General features: G+C 34.8%; 1 protein-coding gene across 5 annotated transcripts in view; it reads left to right on the forward strand.

Annotated features, from left to right (window-relative positions):
• Positions 1 to 19,226, forward strand: part of Aptx (aprataxin) — a 77,202-nt gene extending 57,976 nt beyond the window's left edge. For 4 of the 5 annotated variants that reach the window (XM_090411545.1, XM_090411544.1, XM_090411543.1 and 1 more), the window contains 2 exons: positions 13,668 to 13,752; positions 16,741 to 19,226. In XM_090411545.1, coding sequence (XP_090267671.1) covers positions 13,668 to 13,752; positions 16,741 to 16,819 — 164 coding nt within the window. In that variant the 3' untranslated portion in view covers positions 16,820 to 19,226. Of the gene's footprint in view, positions 1 to 1,901; positions 2,002 to 13,667; positions 13,753 to 16,740 lie in introns of those variants that run through there. The other variant, XM_090411546.1, reaches the window with a different exon arrangement.
• Positions 19,227 to 19,581: the final 355 nt, after the last annotated feature.

Below are 19,581 nucleotides of genomic sequence, written 5' to 3' on the forward strand. Positions count from 1 at the left end.
CCTCCCCATACTATCGATAGGAATAGAGAAAATGGAGACAGAGGATTAGCTGAAGAATTCAATAATTATTTTGCCACAGCCAGTGAAAGCATTCTGAAAAAATGCTAAACCCATCCCTCAGAATTGCACTCTCAAGAGACTTGATAACTCCATATATCTTTTCCCCACTTGTGAAAACGAAATCAAAAGTGTTATAGCTAGCCTAAAAACAACCAAAACTTCAGGATATGATGGTATTAACACAAGCATTGTGAAAGAATGCCAAATATACATTAGGGAATTCCTAATGTACATTTTTAACTTATCACTGATGACAGGCACGTTTCCATCAGATTTTAAGAAAGCTGTACTTGTACCTATTTACAAAAAGGGAAACAAAAATAACTTGAAAAATTACAGACCGATCTTCCTTCTATCAGTCTTTTCAAAAATATTAGAGAAATTGGTAAAAATCAGACTCGTGAAATTTTTGGACAAAAACAACTTTTCAAAGAATCAATTTGGGTTCAGGCAAAAGTTTAGCACAGAACATGCCTTACTGAACTTCACAAACACAGTTTATACCTCCCTTGATGAACATAAACTAACATTAGCAGTATTTCTAGATATACACAAAGCTTTTGACTCTGTAATCACATAAAATTTTAATACAAAAATTAGAAGTCATAGATATACGAGGTACTGCCTTAAACTGGCTCAAAAATTACTTAAATGCCAGATCACAAATTGTAAAAATAAACAACAGCTATAGCAGCTCCAAAACAGTAGACTGCAGTGTACCACAAGGATCTCTCTTGGGAACAATTTTATTTAATATTTATATCAATGACTTTTGAAGTCTTAAACTAAACAGTAAAATAAATACTTTTACAGATGATACAGTACTAATTTTCTGTACAGACATAGCCAAACAAATGAAAACCATCGTGAATGCTGATCTTTTGAAAGTAGCAAATTGGTTCCAGTCAAACAAACTGTCTGAATGTCTCAAAAACCAAATATGTAAATAAATTAGACTTAATTCTGTATGTTAGTCAAGTAAATAATAGTTTAATGACAGATGTTTCACTGACTAATTAATAATACTAATTATTAATACTAGTAGTCAAGAAAAAGGTCATAATATAAATATGTAAATTTTTAACTTGCGAAATACAACAGGCAAAACGAACTTCACTGCACAATTAATTTTGCATGATTGGAATTGCATGACAAATTCAAATTGCAACTGTGAAAAAATAGAAAAAGTCAGTGTAATAACTTACTTGGGATTAAAAATTGATAGTAATTTAAGCTGGAAACCGCATATTACCGATGTCATAAATAAAGTAAGGATTATGTTAAACACACTTTACTACCTAAACAGATTCTTAAATTTAAATATGCTAAAAATATTATATTCTGCCTGGATTCAAAGCACACTACAATATGGTATATTAAGTTGGGGAGAAATCTATCGCACTACGCTGAAACCTTTAGTCTCGACTCAGAATAAAGTAATCAAAATCTTAACTAGAAACAAATAAGGATACTGCAATGTGTAATAAATACACCATACTAAACATACTATCCCTTAGATATTTATACATCTATAGGGTACTATTATTCATAAAAAATGACAATGAATATGTAAGTATCAAACAAGATGCTTTCCTTAGTAGACATAAGGGCCTAAAATAAATAAAGAAGCAATACACAAACGTTATACTTATTTAGCACCAAAAGTATTCAACACACTACACCCAAACAAATACAAAACTCTAATCAAACAGTATTTATTTTCTCACAGAAATGAGGAAGCTCTGTTTAAAATAATTGTATATTTGGAAAAAACAGAATTCGGAAACATATTTCCGAATTACTTTTTATAAGAAATTCTGTGGGTTTGTGATCCATTTCAGGCTTACAGTCACGAGAATGACCTTTCGTTATCAAAACAAAATACAGAAATCATCTTAGTGTGTGTGCTGCAAGGGCCAAGAAGCTCAACCATCTCATTAAAAGCAAGTAGTAACATAAGTATATCATATTGTTTATTTGTTTAATAAAAATTAAAACTTTGTTCAGTGATGATACACTTTTAATCATTTACTTCCAATTTAATTAATTACCATATTTGCAGGCATATAAGACGGACTTTTTTTTCTTTGAAAATACGTCTGAAAAACAGGGTGTGTCTTATACGCCGATACTCAGTTTTTTATTACTTTCATTTCTGGAAATGTTCTCTGTTCCGAGTTGCACGATTTCTATCTTGCTTCTTTGCGGTGTGTGAGAGCATTCCGGTTACGTAGAGTTCAGTGGATCAAAAGGCTGGGTAGATGCAGGAGGAATGAAGTTATGGATAAATAAAATTTGGTCTAGGTGCCCTAACGGACTGTTGAAGAAGCCTGCCCTGCTAGTATGAGGTCAGTTTTGTTCTGACAGAACAGAAGATGTTAAAAAATAAACTCAAGGAATTGAAAACTCAGTTCGCTGTAATTCCAGGAGGTCTAACTAGTCAGCTTCAACCTTTAGATGTCTGTAATAATAAACCATTTAAGGGATTTATGAAGGAGAAGTGGAACAGCTGGGCACAGTCTTCAGATTTTGAGGTTACGTCACCAGGAAGAAGGAAGAGGCCTAGCATTTTGCAAGTTTGTGAGTGGGTCAAAGCTTCATAGGATGCTGTGAAAACTGAGATAGGATAAATCATTTAAGAAGTGTGGCATTAGTAATGCACTGGATGGTACAGAGGACAATTTGTTGTATGAGGACTCAGATTCTGATTTAGAAGTGGTTACAAGTGTCTCTTCATTTAGCTCTGGAGATGAATTTCTGGGTTTTGACGAAGAAGATTAAAAGGTGGGTACTCTTTCCTAGTTAGATTAGGTATTTGTTGAAAGTAGACCTACTTACTTCTTTATTTTTGAAATACTGTAAATTCATTATAATATTCAGGGATGAAGTTTTTTCCTAAAAAAAAAAATGTGTACAAAAAAAGGGGGTGCATCTTATACGCCGGCAAATACAGTATGTTTCTATATTCAAAACGTGCTTTTAGATTTATTATGTTATAAATGGCACAGTTTTTCTCAAATGTTGGTAATCCCCATATAGGTTTTAAAAAAATTACACAACTTAGTGGTCAGTAGAATTGTTTAGACATTTTACTGGTCCTTGAGCTTAGAAAGGTTGAAAAATGCTGCCTTAGACAAATTGAAATGTAAGAGTAACTCAGAACGTTGGAGACTGAATAAAGCTGATTAACTTAGAAGAAGAAAGGTGGGAAAACTAGTAATGATGAAATATAATTGTGTTGAACTACATCTTTGAGAATAAGTACAAGGAAATGATGACAGTCCCACTTCTGAATGGTTGGAAACCTATAGAATATTAGTGCTGGGGTAGGCTAAGATTGGATTGAGTAATCTGTATATCAAACACAGTAATTTTTACCCAGCCATTAAAAAAAAAACATCTATTACACTTTTACAGAGTTCCATGCCAGTGTGGGAGTCACATCTGTAGCCTCTTAGTTACAAAGCAGAGACGTTATTCACTTTTTCACATAGGTTAGTAGGAGGATAAATATAATTGTACTAATATTATTCTCAATATTTGATTATACTTAACGATTCGTTTTTATTATGTAGTAAAGATGTCTGTTCATTTCATATTACCATTACACAAATGGTTACAATTTTCAAAAAGTGAGTACGCTAAAAATTGTTGTGGACAATTTTAGCACAGTATCTTCTATGCATACCGATCAAAAGGAATAGTGAAATGAACAACAGTATGTATAGAAGATACTGCACTAAAATTGCAACAGGAGCTCATTTGTACTAGTATTGTTTTACCCCAATTCTTTCTGTAGTGCAGTTGATTTAGCCTTGGGTTTCTTTGTTGTGATATAAACAACTAACTATTCAGTAGGGATCAAAGCTGTATAACTGAGAGAAGACCTCCACATAGCCTTTAAAGGAATGCAGAGAACCGACCATGACTTCTGACCTAATGTCCAATCCTCACCTTCTCGTGGTGCACCCTGTTAGGTATCTGTTAGGATATTGAACGAACAAGGATGGGCTGGCAATTTGGGATTTAGCTGACCAAATTGTATTCTTATTGGCTAAAACCACAATATAAAATGTTGGTACAACATGACAGAATTTCATGCCGGCTGGGGTATTGCCCGGTTAACAAGGCCCAATTATTTTCAACAGGGAACCAGGGCAAACAAAGAAAAGTCAGCTACTGGAACAAATCCTAAAACATACCCCAACTCAACATCACCACAGTTTAAGATTGGTACTATCCACATAAGAAGCCTGAATGGCAAAGAAATGGAGCTAGCTGAGGAATTGGATAAGTATCAGATCGACATAATAGGGGTGAATGAAACAAAAGACAAAAACTGGTGAGATCTTTCTGAGCAATAACTACAAAATGTTATATTCAGGCAATCAAGGAAAAAAAAAGAGTAGCCATAGCATTCAACACTAAATACAAGACTAATCATCTTGAATGGCAGGCAATTTCAAGTAGAGTGATGTGGGCAAATATCAGAATGGGGAACTGGACAATGAGACTTATTTCTGCCTATGGTCCCTCAGAAGGTTCTACTAAGGTAGAAGTGGGGGAATTTTTTGAGGCTTTAGAGAAAGCAACCGACACAATGAAAAAAGGAAAAGTTTGTCCTTGTTGGGGATCTAAATAGCAGAGTAGGAAATGATTGTCAGACACAAAAATATATTGATAAAATTTGGAGAAAAGAGCAAAGCTAATAATAATGGCAAATACCTGTTGGATTTCTGCTCAGGATATTACTAACACAATGATACAACATAAAAATGTGCACAAATGGAGAGAAGAAGCAAGGAATAAGAAAAGTCTCATTGGCTATGGTATTGTTGATAGTGATGTTTTCTCCCTGGTGCAGGATGCCAGAGTGTACAGAGGATTTGAAATTGGAAGTGATCACCATTTAGTCTTGAGCAGGATAAAATTGAATTTCATATTGAAAAGAAGAACATGTAAGAAAGTTTAAAAGCGAATAAAAATTGAGCAGCTCTCAGATGTGAACTATAGACTAAAATACACAAACATGATTGAAGAAAAAATGAAAGAGTTTGAGAACACGAACCAAACCATGGAGATTCAGGGGCAAGCCCTGAAAAAAACACCGATTGATTTAGCCAGAGAGGCATGCGGTGAGGTTGTCTGCGAGGATAGAAAAATCAGAACTCCATGGTGGACACAGGAAGTTAAAGAGGCAGTGAAAGGAAAGAAAAAAGCATATCAAAAGTTCCTTACAAATAAGTCAGCTTGTCAGAGGTTGTTGAAGAAGCTCAGAAATGGAGGAAAGAGTGTTGTAAAAGGAATTAGAGATGACAAAGGTGACGTGAAAACAGGAGAAAAAGATATCCTTGAAGTATGGAGTAATTACTTTGAAAAATTGCTAAATGAAACAACAGTGATGACAGCACGGTGGTAAAAAACACTGACTAGGCATGCAGTCAGGAATACATATCCATACTTGAAGTACAAAAAGCCATCAAAAGCCTGAAATGTGGAAAAGCAGTAGGAGTAGATGATATTCGACCAGAAATGCTCAAGTATGGAGATATAAAAGTCTTACAGTGGCTGCACTGCATAGTTCAGAAGGCATGGACAGAGGGATAAATTCCAAATTCCAGTTGATTGGAGTAGTACCCATATATAAAAAAAGGAAATGAAACTGAATGTAAGAATTACAGAGCTATTTCTCTACTGAGTGTTCCTGGTAACATATATGCAAGTATACTTGAGAAATGGTTGAGAAGAATTGTTAAGCTTGGTGAAGAACAAGCTGGATTCAGGCCATATAGAGGCAGTCAGGATCAGATTTTCACTTTACAACAGATAGTTGAGAAATAATGAGAATATGAGAAAGATTTGTATTTAACTTTGTAGATCTGGTAAAGGCATATGACAAGGTGCCATGAGAAAAGCTATTCAAAATGCTACAGTTATATGGTGTCAATGGGTCATTATATCAAGCAATACTTAGTATTGCTTGATATAATGTTAGAATTAAAGGAAGTACAAGAAGATGATTTAATGTTGAATACAAGGATGTACGTTATCTATATGGATCACATTATGAAGAAAAGTGGTATTAAACTTGATATGAAAATTGCAGATGTTAATGTCAGCTATTTGCTTTATGCGGATGATGTTATACTGCTAAATAAATCCGCTACAAGTCTGCAATAGTCCCTGATTAAATTGAATAATTGTTGTAATAGATATGGTATGAAGGTCAGCAATAACAAGACAATGAAAATAGGCAGAAGCATTGAAAATATCAACTCCATTGTGAATGGAGAACCTATAGAACAAGTAAAACATTTCAGCTACTTAGGCACGAATTTTAATGAAAATGGTAAATTAAGAAATAATTTACACAATCAACAAAGCTGGTATGATAGGAAGTCGACTGAATAAATTTATATGGAATAAGAGAGAAATTATCCAAAACACTAAATTAGCTGTAATACAAGACAGTATTCAAGCCAATTTTAACTTATGGATCTGAGAGATGGGTCAGAAGTAAAGCACTTGGCCAAAGACTAGAGACCACAAATATGAGAGTCCTGAGAAAGATATTGTTAGAATGTGTTAGCAGAGCTAATCTCAGATGGTATGGTCACTTAAACAGAATGATAGAGGAAAGATTAGCAAAACAAAGTTTCTTGCCAACCTGGCAGGTTGGCAAGAAAAAGACCCAGAGGAAGACCAAGATATAGGTGGATTGATATGGTAAAAAGTGCCTTAGAAGATAGAAATATAAAATCTGATAATGTTGGAGTTCTTGACAGGTAACAGACTGAATTGGAGAAAAATTGTAGATAGGAAATTAGTTATGATGTAATTTCATGTAGTACTATCATATCCTGTACACCCCTTGAGGGTATATATCAGGAATTTGATGATCATAATGAACTATTCAGTAGATAATGCAGTGATTAAATATGCTAATAGAACATTGAGAGTAGAATTCAGTTACATTTCATTTATAGCAGGGCTATAAATGAAATGTAACTATAATATACTGTATTTTGCTATATTTCTTGTCTCTAGTATTCCTGTATATACTCATATTACGAGTTTAGGAGAGTCAACAGAAAACTTAGTTTCAAAGAGATAGTAATGTACTGAGCTTGGTTTGCTATCCTGCAAGGATAGCAAACAAAGGGAGGATAAATATCTAAAGCTCATCTATAAGAGAACTGTTTTAAAAAAATCAATGTCACATGTATGTCCATATAATATATATGACACCAGAACATAAAAATGCCTTAATACATTAAGGCATTTTTCTGTTCCATAGGGTGCACAAACAAATGGATCATGTTACTGATTATTATTTTTGTTTACAAAAATATCTGGAGTTGTGGTACTGGCAACTTCTTACTTTGAGGTAGTACAGGTTTTATTACTTAAGTTAAACGGAGATAGTATGCTGTGCACGTGCTTTATTAAACTTGAACCACATGCAGTATACTATTTGGTATTCTGGTGAGCACACGGACAATTTGTGTGAGATCATTTGTGATTGCAGAAGTCGCAGCCTCTCTACCTGCTTGATCTGTACAATTGGAAGAGGCAACCAGCTGACGTTGTGGACATTGAAGTCTCTGAGGAAGATTACTTTGCCATTTAGAAAGTTAGATCAAAGAAAATCAACATTTAAGGAAAGGTGATTGAAGAGTTCAGAGTGATTGTTGGCATTGGCATTAGGAAAACAGTAGAGACAGCATATGAATTTGACAGAATGAGGTAGGGTGATTTTTAGCCAATGGAAGTCAAAATTGGGAGATTCCAGATTAGTTAATTTCTTACATGGTATATCGGAGCAAACGTATGTACAGACCCCACCTCTGAGGCAAAGGAAATTAAAGAGTGTATAGTTGGGAAAGTAGTGATGATAGTATGTGAGGAGGTTGAGATTTGAGTTTGTCAGGAAGAGTAGGTGAGGTTTTGCAGACTAGAGGTGGAAGCAAACATCATTAAAGTTAGAACCGAGACCAGGCCCGGCTGGTGGCGTATGTGAAGTATGCAATATACACAGGCGCCACAGAAGAAAAGGCACCTAAAAGATATCAGAAAATATGAGATAAGAGTTTAAACGAACAACGAATGGTACATATAATTATGAATGTATGTCGTCTTCCGTTCGGGCCCCTTCAGACCTTCCCGGAAATGAACAAATAAATTCTAAAATTGTATCCTGGACCCGATTATATCACTGTAATTTTTGATTAAAATTTACGAAAATATACCTAAAATAGTTCTTTATTTTTTGATGTATCATAAATCAACTTATGATTAATTGTTGAGTTCCATGTAAGGGCCGTATCATTTTCATATCCTAATTTTAATCGGATCAGATGCATGTGGTCCGGCCAAAGTCAGATTACTACTGATAACTCATTCTTCTGGACGTTCGAGCCTGTTATATTAGCAGGCTGTTAGGGCGTGTCAGTGACACAAAATAATCGGCGAACTCTCGAGTCCAATGCGAAACATTCTTGTAAAATTCTCTTATCTAATTTCGTTGAATCTTCCTGAGAGAACTAAGTAAGCTAAATGGTTTGGCACTAATTTCAGTAGAAAACAATATTGGTCAGTCTCTCAAGATTGATGTGCTGTGACAGGATTTTGCTAAAATGAAAGCCAGACCAGTCCCTTTTAGCAAAATTAATGTAAAGAATATTTGAGTAAATCTCTTAACTTTATATTACTATTTTATATTATTTTTAAAATTTATATAACTTAAAAAAATTTTTATAAGCAGGACTAATTCGTAGGTAACATTATATTGTAAAGCGGGTTTCATTTGTTTTTCATTTCCTGTTCATTTTATTCACACTTTATTCAAAAAAACTTTTTTGGAAAGGCACCAAACATTAATCGCGCACACAAGAAAAATGCAATGCGCCGGTCCTGACCGAGACCATATATTTGTGAAATGGATCTGGAAAGTTCTGTGAAGTTTGCTTTTAATTAACCACATGTCCCATGTTCCCTATGCAGTGTCGGTGGGGGTCAAGTTTCCATGCTGGTTATTTGCCGAGTTTGATTTTCTTACTAGTGTCTCTTCTTTATAATTGATTGTCCATGCTTCATCTCCACTTTGACATTTCTCTTATATTTCTTCATAATTTTTTTAATTGCTGCCTTTTTACTTTGCACTGTGAATAGGTCATATCTGGCCAGGCTTGTACATGTGACATAGCTGGCACCTTCTGACTTGCTGTTCATGGCCAATATGAATGCTAAGCTGCTTGTTAGGGTATTGCAGGTCATTTTTATTAAGTGCAAGGAAGTTCATTCCATTTCTTTGTATAATTGTAGACCCAAAGCAGTGACCTACAATTTTCTTGGGTCAAAGTTCCATTGTTCAGTGAACCTGCAAATGTTGTCATTTAGCATTGTGTCGGTTTCTGAATGGAAATTAAGGATAATGGCATTGTTCTTTTTATGTTCTGCCTTGATTGTGTCTTGATGAAGCAATGAGATCACAAAGCTCATTAGAATTGTCTATGGTATTCAAGATAAATACCTTTTGAGATGCTTTTGATCTTGGATTGCTTTGAGCTTTTTTTTTTTCCCTGATTATGTCAATTTTCCAGGAGGTTTCATCTAAAATGATAAGGCACTGTTCTAAGGTATCCATGCACTTAGCAACTGTGTAATGGTGGGGAGGCACAGTGAATAGAAAAATGCCTGGCTGAGGTTGCTTTTGAGTTTGAGTACTGATTCATTGATTAAAGTTAGTCTTAAATAAATTGCTCATGTAATAGTATTATTACTTCTCCTGCTTTTATCTTTTATTTTCTTTTTGTTTCAAATAATGCTCTTTTAATGTTTCCTTCATTAATTTCTTTAATTAATTCATTTTTTATTTAATGATCTTACATTTAGAGTTGCTATTTTTAAATCATACCATTTCCAAGTTTTTGATTTCCTTGTCTCATTCATCAGTTCTGTATTGGCAGTGTAATTACAGTATTAATTGTTTCCTTGAAGAAGACAATTTATATCTTGAAACAGTCTCCTAGTATAGATGCCCCCCCTCCACATTAGCCAGGCATATAATGATAATGGAATGTATTTTTTTTTCTTGCATCCCTATTCAGATTTATTTTCACCAAACCTAGATGTAGTCTGTGACATTCATGGTAAAAGTCTTATGAGAATAAAATCAGTCTCAAGAAAAATTTAAGTATGTATTGTTCTAGAAGATTACTATTGCATTCTAATCAGAGAGACTCCAGATGCTATCTGTAAATAACAAGGTGTCAACAAAGTGAAATTGGTAGGCGAATACAGATTTTTCTAGGCTCATAAACTTCGTACATTTTAAGTTTTCATTACAAACACACATTTTTGTTAAAGCATAAAAAACAATTTTCAATTTATTGTCTATCATCATCATCAAATTCCTGCCAGTACCCTCAAGGGGTGTACAGGATATGATAGTATCATTACTAACTTCCTATCTACAATTTTCCTCCAAATCAGTCTGTTACTTGTCAAGATTCCAACATTATCAGATCTTATATTTCTATCATCTAAGGCACTTGTACCGTATCAAACCACCTATATCTTGGTCTTCCTCTGGGTCGTTTTGCTGCCAACCTGACAGAGAACACTTGTTTTGCTAATCTTTCTTTGCCCATTCTGTTTAAGTGACCATACCACCTGAGATTAGCTCTGCTAACGCATTCCTGGATGTTGACAATGTCAAGTTCTTTCCTAATATCCTCGTTTTTAATATGATATTGCCATTGATGCCATCTGTTCACACTATAATCTTTCTCAGGACTCTCATATCTGCGGTCTCTAGTCTTAGATCAAGTATTTTACTTCTGACCCAGCTCTCAGATCCATAAGTTAAAACTGGTTTGAACACTGTCTTGTATACAGATAATTTAGTGTTCCAACTAATTTCTCTCTTATTCCAACTAATTTCTCTCTTATTCCATAGGAATTTATTCAGTTGACTTCCCACCATACCAGTTTTGCTGATTCTGTTATCTATTTCTATATTTAATTTGCCATCTTCAGTAAAAATCGTGCCTAAGTAGCTGAAATGTTCTACTTGTTCCACAGGTTCTCCATTCACAACACAGTTGACATTTTCAATGATTCTGACTATTTTCATTGTCTTTGTCTTTTTATTGCTGACCTTCATACCATATCTATTACAACAGCTATTCAATTTAGTCAGAGAATCTTACAGACTTGTAGCGGATTTATTTAGAAGTATAACATCATCCGCATAAAGTAAAGAGCTGACATTAACATCTCCAATTTTTATATCATGTTTAATACCACTTTCCTTCATAATGTGATCCATATAGATAATGAATAACAGAGGAGATAATGTACATCCTTGTCTCACACTAGATTTAACATTAAACCATTTCCTGCACTTCTTTCAATTCTAACTGCTGACTTACAACTCAAATAAAGACTAAGTATTGCTTGATATAATGCCCCATCGACACCATATAACTGTAGTGTATTGAATAGCTTCTCTCTTGGCACCTTGTCATATGCTTTTTCCAAATCGACAAAACTTAAATACAGATCTCTGTTATATTCCCATGCTTTCTCGACTATTTGTCGTAAAGTGAAGATCTGATCCTGACAGCCTCTATTTGGCCTGAATCCAGCTTGTTCTTCACCCAGCTTTTCTTCCACAATTCTTCTCAATTGTTTCTCAAGTATACTTGCATAGATCTTGCCAGGAACACTCAGTAGGGAAATACCTCTGTAATTCTCACATTCAGTTTTATTTCCCTTTTTATATATGGGTACTATGAGAGCTCTACTCCAATCATCCGGAATTTGTCCCTCTGTCCAGTCTTTCTGAACTATGCAGTGCAACCACTGTAAGATTCTTATACCACTATACTTCAGCATTTCTGGTCGAATATCATCTACTCCTGCTGCCTTTCCGCATTTCAAGCCTTTGATGGCTTTTTCTACTTCAAGTATGGATATGCATTCCTGACTGCATGCCTGGTCAGTGTTTTTTACCACTGTGCTGTCATCACTGCTTGTTTCATTTAGCAATTTTTCAAAGTAATTACTCCATACTTCAAGGATATCTTTTTCTCCTGTTTTCATGTCACCTTTGTCATCTCTAACTCCTTTTACAACACTCTTTCCCCCATTCCTAAGCTTTTTCAACAACCTCCAGAATATTTTGCCACTTTCTTGATATTTATTTTCTATATTCTTGCCAAAGTCCTCCCATGACTTTTGTTTAGCTAGTTTTACACAGTGTTTAGCATTCTTGCATTTGTCTCTGTAATATTCTCTAAGAGCACAAGCTGACTTATTTGACAGGAACTTTTGATATGCTTTCTTCATTTCCTTCACTGCCTCTTTAACTTCCTGTGTCCACCAGGAAGTTCTGATTTTTTTATCCTTGCAGACAACCTCACCACATGCCTCTCTGGCAGAATCAATCAATGTTTTCTTCAGCGTTTGCCACTGAATCTCCAAGGTTTGATTCCTGTTCTCAAACTCTTTCATTTTTTCTTCAATCATGTTTGTGTATTTTAGTCTACAGTTCACATTTGAGAGCTGCTCAACTTTAATCGCTTTAAAACTTTCTTACATGTTATTCTTTTCAATATGACATTCAATTTTATCCTGCTCAAGACTAAATGGTGATCACTTCCAATTTCAAATCCTCTGTACACTCTGGTGTCCTGTACCAGGGAGAAAACATCACTATCAACAATAACATAGACAATGAAACTTTTCTTATTCCTTGCCTCTTCTCTTCATGTGAATTGTGCACATTTTTATGTTGGCACATTGTGTTAGTAATAACCAGTCCATGTCCTGAGCAGAAATCCAACAGATATTTGCCATTATTATTAGCTTTGCTCTTTTCTCCAAATTTTCCCAAAATATTTTTGTATGTCTCACAATCATTTCCTACCTATTTAGGTCCCCAGGACCAACTTTTCCTTTTTCAGTTGTCGGTTGCTTTTTTCTAAAGCCTCAAAAAATTCGTACTTATTGGTACTTATCTAATTCCTCAGCTAGCTCCATTTCTTTGCCATTCAGGCTTCTTATGTTGATAGTACCGATCTTTAACTCTGGTGATGTTGAGTTGGGGTTTGTTTTCAGATTTGTTCCAGTAGCTGACTTTTCGCTGTTTGCCCTGGTTCCCTGGCGAAAACAATGGGGGCCTTGTTTAACCGGGTGACATCCCAGTCAGCATGAAATTTTGTCATGTTGCACCATCATTTTAATAATAATAAAAAAAAAAAATTATTGTCTAATGTAAATAAATTCCTGTTATATACTTGTTTATTAAGTAGGGTGAAGCGTCCTCCTAATTTTACAAATAAAGTAAATTTCCTTAATGGCATATTATAATTATGAGTAGAATTTAAATTTTAATGTTCTAATATGCATCAAATTATGTATCATGTATTCACCATACCCCCCCCCTCCCCCTTCACACATGCACATTCCAAATATAGAAATTCTAAGTGTGGCTGTAATTCTTGACTAGGGTTTTGATTTCAGCTCTTTTGTAATAGTCATTAATTAACAGTCTTTAACTCAAGAGAAAATTTATGAAAGCAGAATATTAATTCTTTCAGATATAATCAAACAGTTAAAAAAAAATGGTCACATCAATATAACGAATTCCAGAGAAGCCGAAGAACTATTGAAAAAACCTTTGAAGTGAGTGTTATTTTATTTTATTTTTTTCATTAGTTAAACAAGAAAAATATTATTTTTACTAAATAGCTTAAGGAAATTACAACGTATACTAGGATATACATTAAAATAAATTTTAATACACTTCCAATATTTCGGCAAAGTCATGTTGCCATTTTCACATGAACTTAAAAACAAGACGTGCATGCAAGCACAACAAACAGTAAATGAGGATGAAGCAGGAAGCTATTCTTTCTCCTAAAAGTCCTGATGGTGACCCCTAGCGGGCAATGTGGGTGTTCCTGGGCAATTGGGCTGAAGGTCTTCTGATGTAGGTTTTCCAAATTTAGTACAGTCTCATGCAACCAAATTTAGATTGTTTTTTAGGGCTGAGGCTGATTTCATGAAAAGCCTTTCGTATAGCCTTTCGTATTTGAATTTACTACGGTGTATTATCGTGGCTTTCTTCCACCATATTCTATGGCGGGTATCCAGCGCATGGTCTGCAAGACCAAAGTGGCTGTACTGGTGAAACCGGATGTAGTCCTTGTGTTCTGAAATTTTGATATTAGCTGTCCTGCCTGTTTGGCCAAAGTAGGACAACTTACAGCTGCAAGAGACCAACCCCACCCACAGACCTGCTAGGTCTGTGGGGGGGGGGTTGGTCTTTAGTAGAGCAGATAAATGATGCCAATTTTTTTTATGGTCTGTAACAAGAAGTTAAGTGATGTTTTTTTTAGGATTTTTGTAATTTTTTTCTGAGGTGTGTTGGATATAGGGTATGGTGATGGATTTAGAGTAACCTTGTTGTGAGGGGGGGTTATTGGTTTCAATATTTTTTGGGGGGTAGCCTTTGGCTGAGAAAGTGTTGAGAATGTGGTTTAGTTCTGTGGTTAGGGCATTGTCATTTGAACTGATAAGTTTAGCCCTGTTGTGTAGTGTCTTAATGACACCATATTGTTGTGGGGAGGGGGCGGGGGGTTTGTTGGTGAATGTATCTGTCTGTATGGGTGGGTTTTCTATAGACTGAGAAAACCAAAGTTCCATCAGGTTGGCAGGTGACTAGTGTGTCTAAGAAAGGAAGGCAGTTGTTTTTTTCTTCTTCCAGGGTGAATTTGATTCTGGGGTGTTGGTTGTTTAAGTGTGTTAGGAAGGAGAGGAGTGCATCGGAGCCATGTGGCCAAATAGCAAACACATCATCAACATAGCGATGCCATATGGTTGGTTTTTGTGGGGCAGAGGCTAAGGCTTTTTCTTCAAAGGTCTCCATAAAGAAATTGGCCAAGGGTGGAGAGAGTGGTGAACCCATGGCTGTCCCCTCTATTTGTTTGTAGAATTTTCCCTGCCAAATGAAATAGCCTGAGTTCATTGTGAAATGAAATAGGGCTGTGATATTGGGAGGAAATTTAGCTTGGATTAGCGCTAAGGATTCTTTAAGTGGGACATTTGTGAATAACGAGGAGACATCTAAACTGACCATTACGTCAGTGTGTTTGAGTGTAAGGTTTTCTATGCTGGCTTTGAAGTGGGCTGAGTTTTTTTATGTGTGAAGGTGTGTTGCCAGTATAGTGTGTGAGAGCTTTGGCCAAATGTTTAGCAAGTTTGTATGTGGGGTAATCAATGCCATCCACTATGGGACGTAATGGCACATTTTCCTTATGTATTTTTGGGAGTCCATAAATACAGGGGGGGGCTCAGTTTGTTAGTGACTTCCACAGGCCAAGAAGTGACCTTCTTAAGAAGCCTGTGGAGTTTTCTAATTTGTGAGTTGGTGGGATTGTACTCGATAGGGAGGTAAGTAGCCCCGATCTAACAATAGAGCATTCAGTTTACCTGTGTAATCCTTTTGGTTAAGCAATACTGTGGTGTTCCCTTTATCCGCTTTGGTAATTATTATTTCCTTGTTTTTCCTTAGTTCTAGTAGAGATTTAATTTCTTTACTGGGCATGTTAGTGTTTGGTGGTTTTGCTTTGGTCAGAACACAAGCCACATCCAGTCTAATATCTTAAGCGACGTGGTTTGGAAGGTGTCGTATCCCGCGTTCAATTTGTATCATAATATCTTCAGCAGGTATTCTTCTGGGCGCAATGGCGAAGTTGTTGCCACATGAGAGAGTGTCGAGTGCTTCAGGTTTCACACTAACTGACGAAAAATTGACTACCATGTCAGTAGGAAGTTGTGGTTTCGAGTTTGACTTCTTTTTTAAATTTTCAAATTTTTTGATGTATCGATCTTGTACTTTTTTAAATTCTTTCTCTGCACTAGTGCATGAGATGTTGTATAAAATAGACCAAATTTCGTGGCTTAAGGTGCTTGAAAGGTCATCTTCGAGTGCCTGGATAGCTAAGTTAACATCATTCAGGAAACGAATTGTTTCCTGAATGATGTTAACTTAGTAATCGTAGCGATTTGTTCCCTGAGCAAAGCTTGGCTGGCACGGTTATAAATACGAAGAGCTTTTTGTGAAGAGAAACAGTGCTTAAATTTGACACAGTTTGGGATTACCTGATTATCCCGGCAGCGGGATTTAAAAACTCATTTTTAAATCCCGGCAAACCTGAACAAATTTGGTTGCATGAGACTGCCCCAAATTTGGAAAACCTACATCAGAAGGCCTTCAGCCCAATCGCCCAGGAACACCAACATCGCCTGTTAGGGGGCACCATCAGGACTTTCAGGAGAAAGAATAGCTTCCTGCTTCGTCCTCATTTACTGTTTGTTGTGCTTGCATGCACATGTCTTGTTTTTAAGTTCCTGTGAAAATGGCAACGTGACATTGCAGAAATATTGGAAGTGTTTTAAAATTTATTTTGATGTATATCCTAGTATACGTTGTAATTTCCTTAAGCTATTTAGTAAAAATGCATAGCCAATGTCCCAAGCCTTTCCATGAGAATAAAAATATTAGCAGTTGATCTGGAATATATAATTTTATGGAAATTATAATAAATGTATCGGTATAATTTGAATGATTTTTTTTTTTTTTTTTTTTTTTTGTTTTTTTTTTTTTAGGTGTCATGTGTGTGATGTTTCACTACCTACAATTCCCAAATTGAAAAAGCACATATCCGAACACAGTTATGAAAAATAAGTTTTAAATAATTTATTAAAATCTTGTAATTTTTACTTTAAAAAATTAAAAGTTATGCTTGACATTTTTAATTTATGGCATTCAGTCTCTATATTTGTGCTATCTTTTTTTCCTGATATGAAATGTATCTGTTGTTTCATTTGCCATTTATCCAGCATATAGATATATATATTTTTATTTAATTTCAGTAGAAGTAATGCTGTGTAAACTTATAAAAAAAAAAAAATAAAAACAATCAAATTACTGTATTTCTAAAAGGGCTTGTGTTTTGCATTTTTTTGAAATCTCTCTCTTTTTCTTCATAATTTTTTTAATTGTTGAAAGATTGTTATGATACTGATATCCTGTTATGAAAGCAGAATTGTGCATGGTAGCTATTACTATTATGGTAATGATGTGTATTTTATATATATATATATATATATATATATATATATATCGGGCAAATATTCCGGGTGTGCGGTGCTCATCCATGAAATATCAGTATTACCAATATTATATTTTTGCATTTATTCTCGTTAAAGACTCCCCCAATTGTTTGCAGACTTCGCGCGATTCCTAAAATTGAACACAATATACTAAAGCTTCATTGTCCTCTTCACGAGGGTAACAAAGCATTATTGCTTCATGAGGAGGGCACTTTTCAATGCATAAGCATTGCGTCACATTCGCATTAATAGCATGGGAGTGCTTTCAAAATGCATACACCTTTAAGCCCTTCGAAAAGATGTAAAGAGGGTACAAGGTCAAATTCTTAGTGTTTTAGTATTTTTAAACTGCTGAGAAGGTGAGGCTGAGTGAGCTCACATTTTGAGCTCACCTAGCGGCTGTGATTGGTTATTGTGTCAACCAATCCAGTTGAATGTTGTCGTTTGTCATGAGTTGAGCGCTTTCTGTATCTGATGGATGTATTACAAACAGCTGTTACACGTGTTTTCTGGAACTGAAAATTTGAAAGTGGATGTTAGGAGAAAAATGCTAATTGTTTTTTCTTTTGCTTGTGCAGTATATCTGTTGAGGTTGCAAAGTTTTTTAATGGTATAGAGACATTTTTATTCTAGCCTTTGAAAAACAATATCTATTCCTGAATAAAAATGAATATTCTGTGTATTATAAGATGTTATTGATCTACAGCAAAATACCAGCATATGTGAGATTGATAAGACAGAAGAACCGCTGATAATAAAAAACAAAAAACTAATGAATGTAGTATTCCCGAAAGTGTGGATAACTCCGATAATGATCAGATGTTATGTATACTTAGTCTCAGTAAACAAAATAAAATTCTTGTAAAACGGAGCGAAATATATACAAACCAGAGAAATACACTTAACATATGCAACAAATTTTATGAGATGATTTGCTGCTCCATCAAACCATATTCATTCCTGCTGTACTCTCTCTCTTCATAAGTTTTTCTTTTCTTTTTTTTTTTAATTATGTCATAAATTCACTTATTCATGTTTAGACTTTATAGGATTATGCTATTCACTCTACCCAGCAACTTATAGGACACACATATCACAAATGATAATTATTAATAATTCGTTTACCATTAATGAAAGTTTCTACACATCATTTATGACATGTAAGAATAGGAAAGAATAAGTCTTATAAATGATGGTTCACATATTTTCATCTTTGAGTATTTCAAATATACCAACCAAATATAGCATTCACCTTCATTATTTTCTAATAAATCCTAAAACAAACGGATTGTTCCCCCACTCTATGCAGTATTCAAAGTTATCTTGCAATTAATTGCATTGGGCCAATTAAGATGAGCACTGATGCGCTATGCACTCTCAAAACTTTCATACATCGATAAAAATGCAATCACACAGTCATGGGCATCTGGGGGGGGAAGCACTTCCCCCTGGTATCTAGTAAAAAATTCCACAAATTATAATTGTAAAAGCGATTGAGATATGCAATCTTACACCTTGACCATGGGACGCTTTGTCTGTCTTAAAATTTTATTATGGGTTGGCCTGTTTCGGCCCATGGCAGGGTAGCCATAGAACGCGTGTTTTATTGCAGCAGTAAAACACGTGTTCCTGTTTTTGGTTCATCTTTTTCTGATTTGTGAAAAAAATTTTCATTACTGTTGTGAACAGAGACCAGTTCGTTTTGTCCTCTGTGTCTAGTGAGTCACTGAGTGAAGTGTGAATTGTAAATTTATAGTGAAACAAATTTAAACAGAAAAATACATTTTTAAAAAGTAAGTGTATGTAATTTAATATTATTTTACTTGTTAGTTTTATGATTTTTTGCTTTTAAACTGAAATAATTTAATTTAGGATTTTGGGATTAATTAATTAGTTGATATTTTAATAAAATATGCTGATCAATTTTTTTATATATGAAATTGTGCTAAAAACTGTATTAATTCTGAATACTTTTTTTTTCCCAAGAATTAAAGATCATTAAAATGAAAATAATGTATTTATAATTTACATTGACAAATGCATCAAAAAATGCTAAAAGACGTTTATTGATGTAATTATTTAATTAAATCAATAATTATAAAAATTTATTCATGTAATTATTTGTCTCCAAGCTTTGTCTCTCTTTCCCCCCCCCCCTGGAAAATTTTCTGTGGACCATGCCCATGCATACAGATTGACGTGAAATTTGTAGCATGGGTTGATAACCCACACGACAGTACACCCAACTGCAATGGACACGTGATGCCACCGATATATATTGTGTGTGTGTGTGTGTGTGTGTGTGTGTGTGTGTGTGTGTTAATCCTACCTGTG

The sequence above is a fragment of the Typopeltis vanoorti genome, chromosome 21, assembly GCF_054136105.1.
Source record: "Typopeltis vanoorti isolate ZY-2024b chromosome 21, IOZ_Tvanoo_1.0, whole genome shotgun sequence".
In the NCBI taxonomy this organism is placed as follows: Eukaryota; Metazoa; Arthropoda; class Arachnida; order Uropygi; family Thelyphonidae; genus Typopeltis; species Typopeltis vanoorti.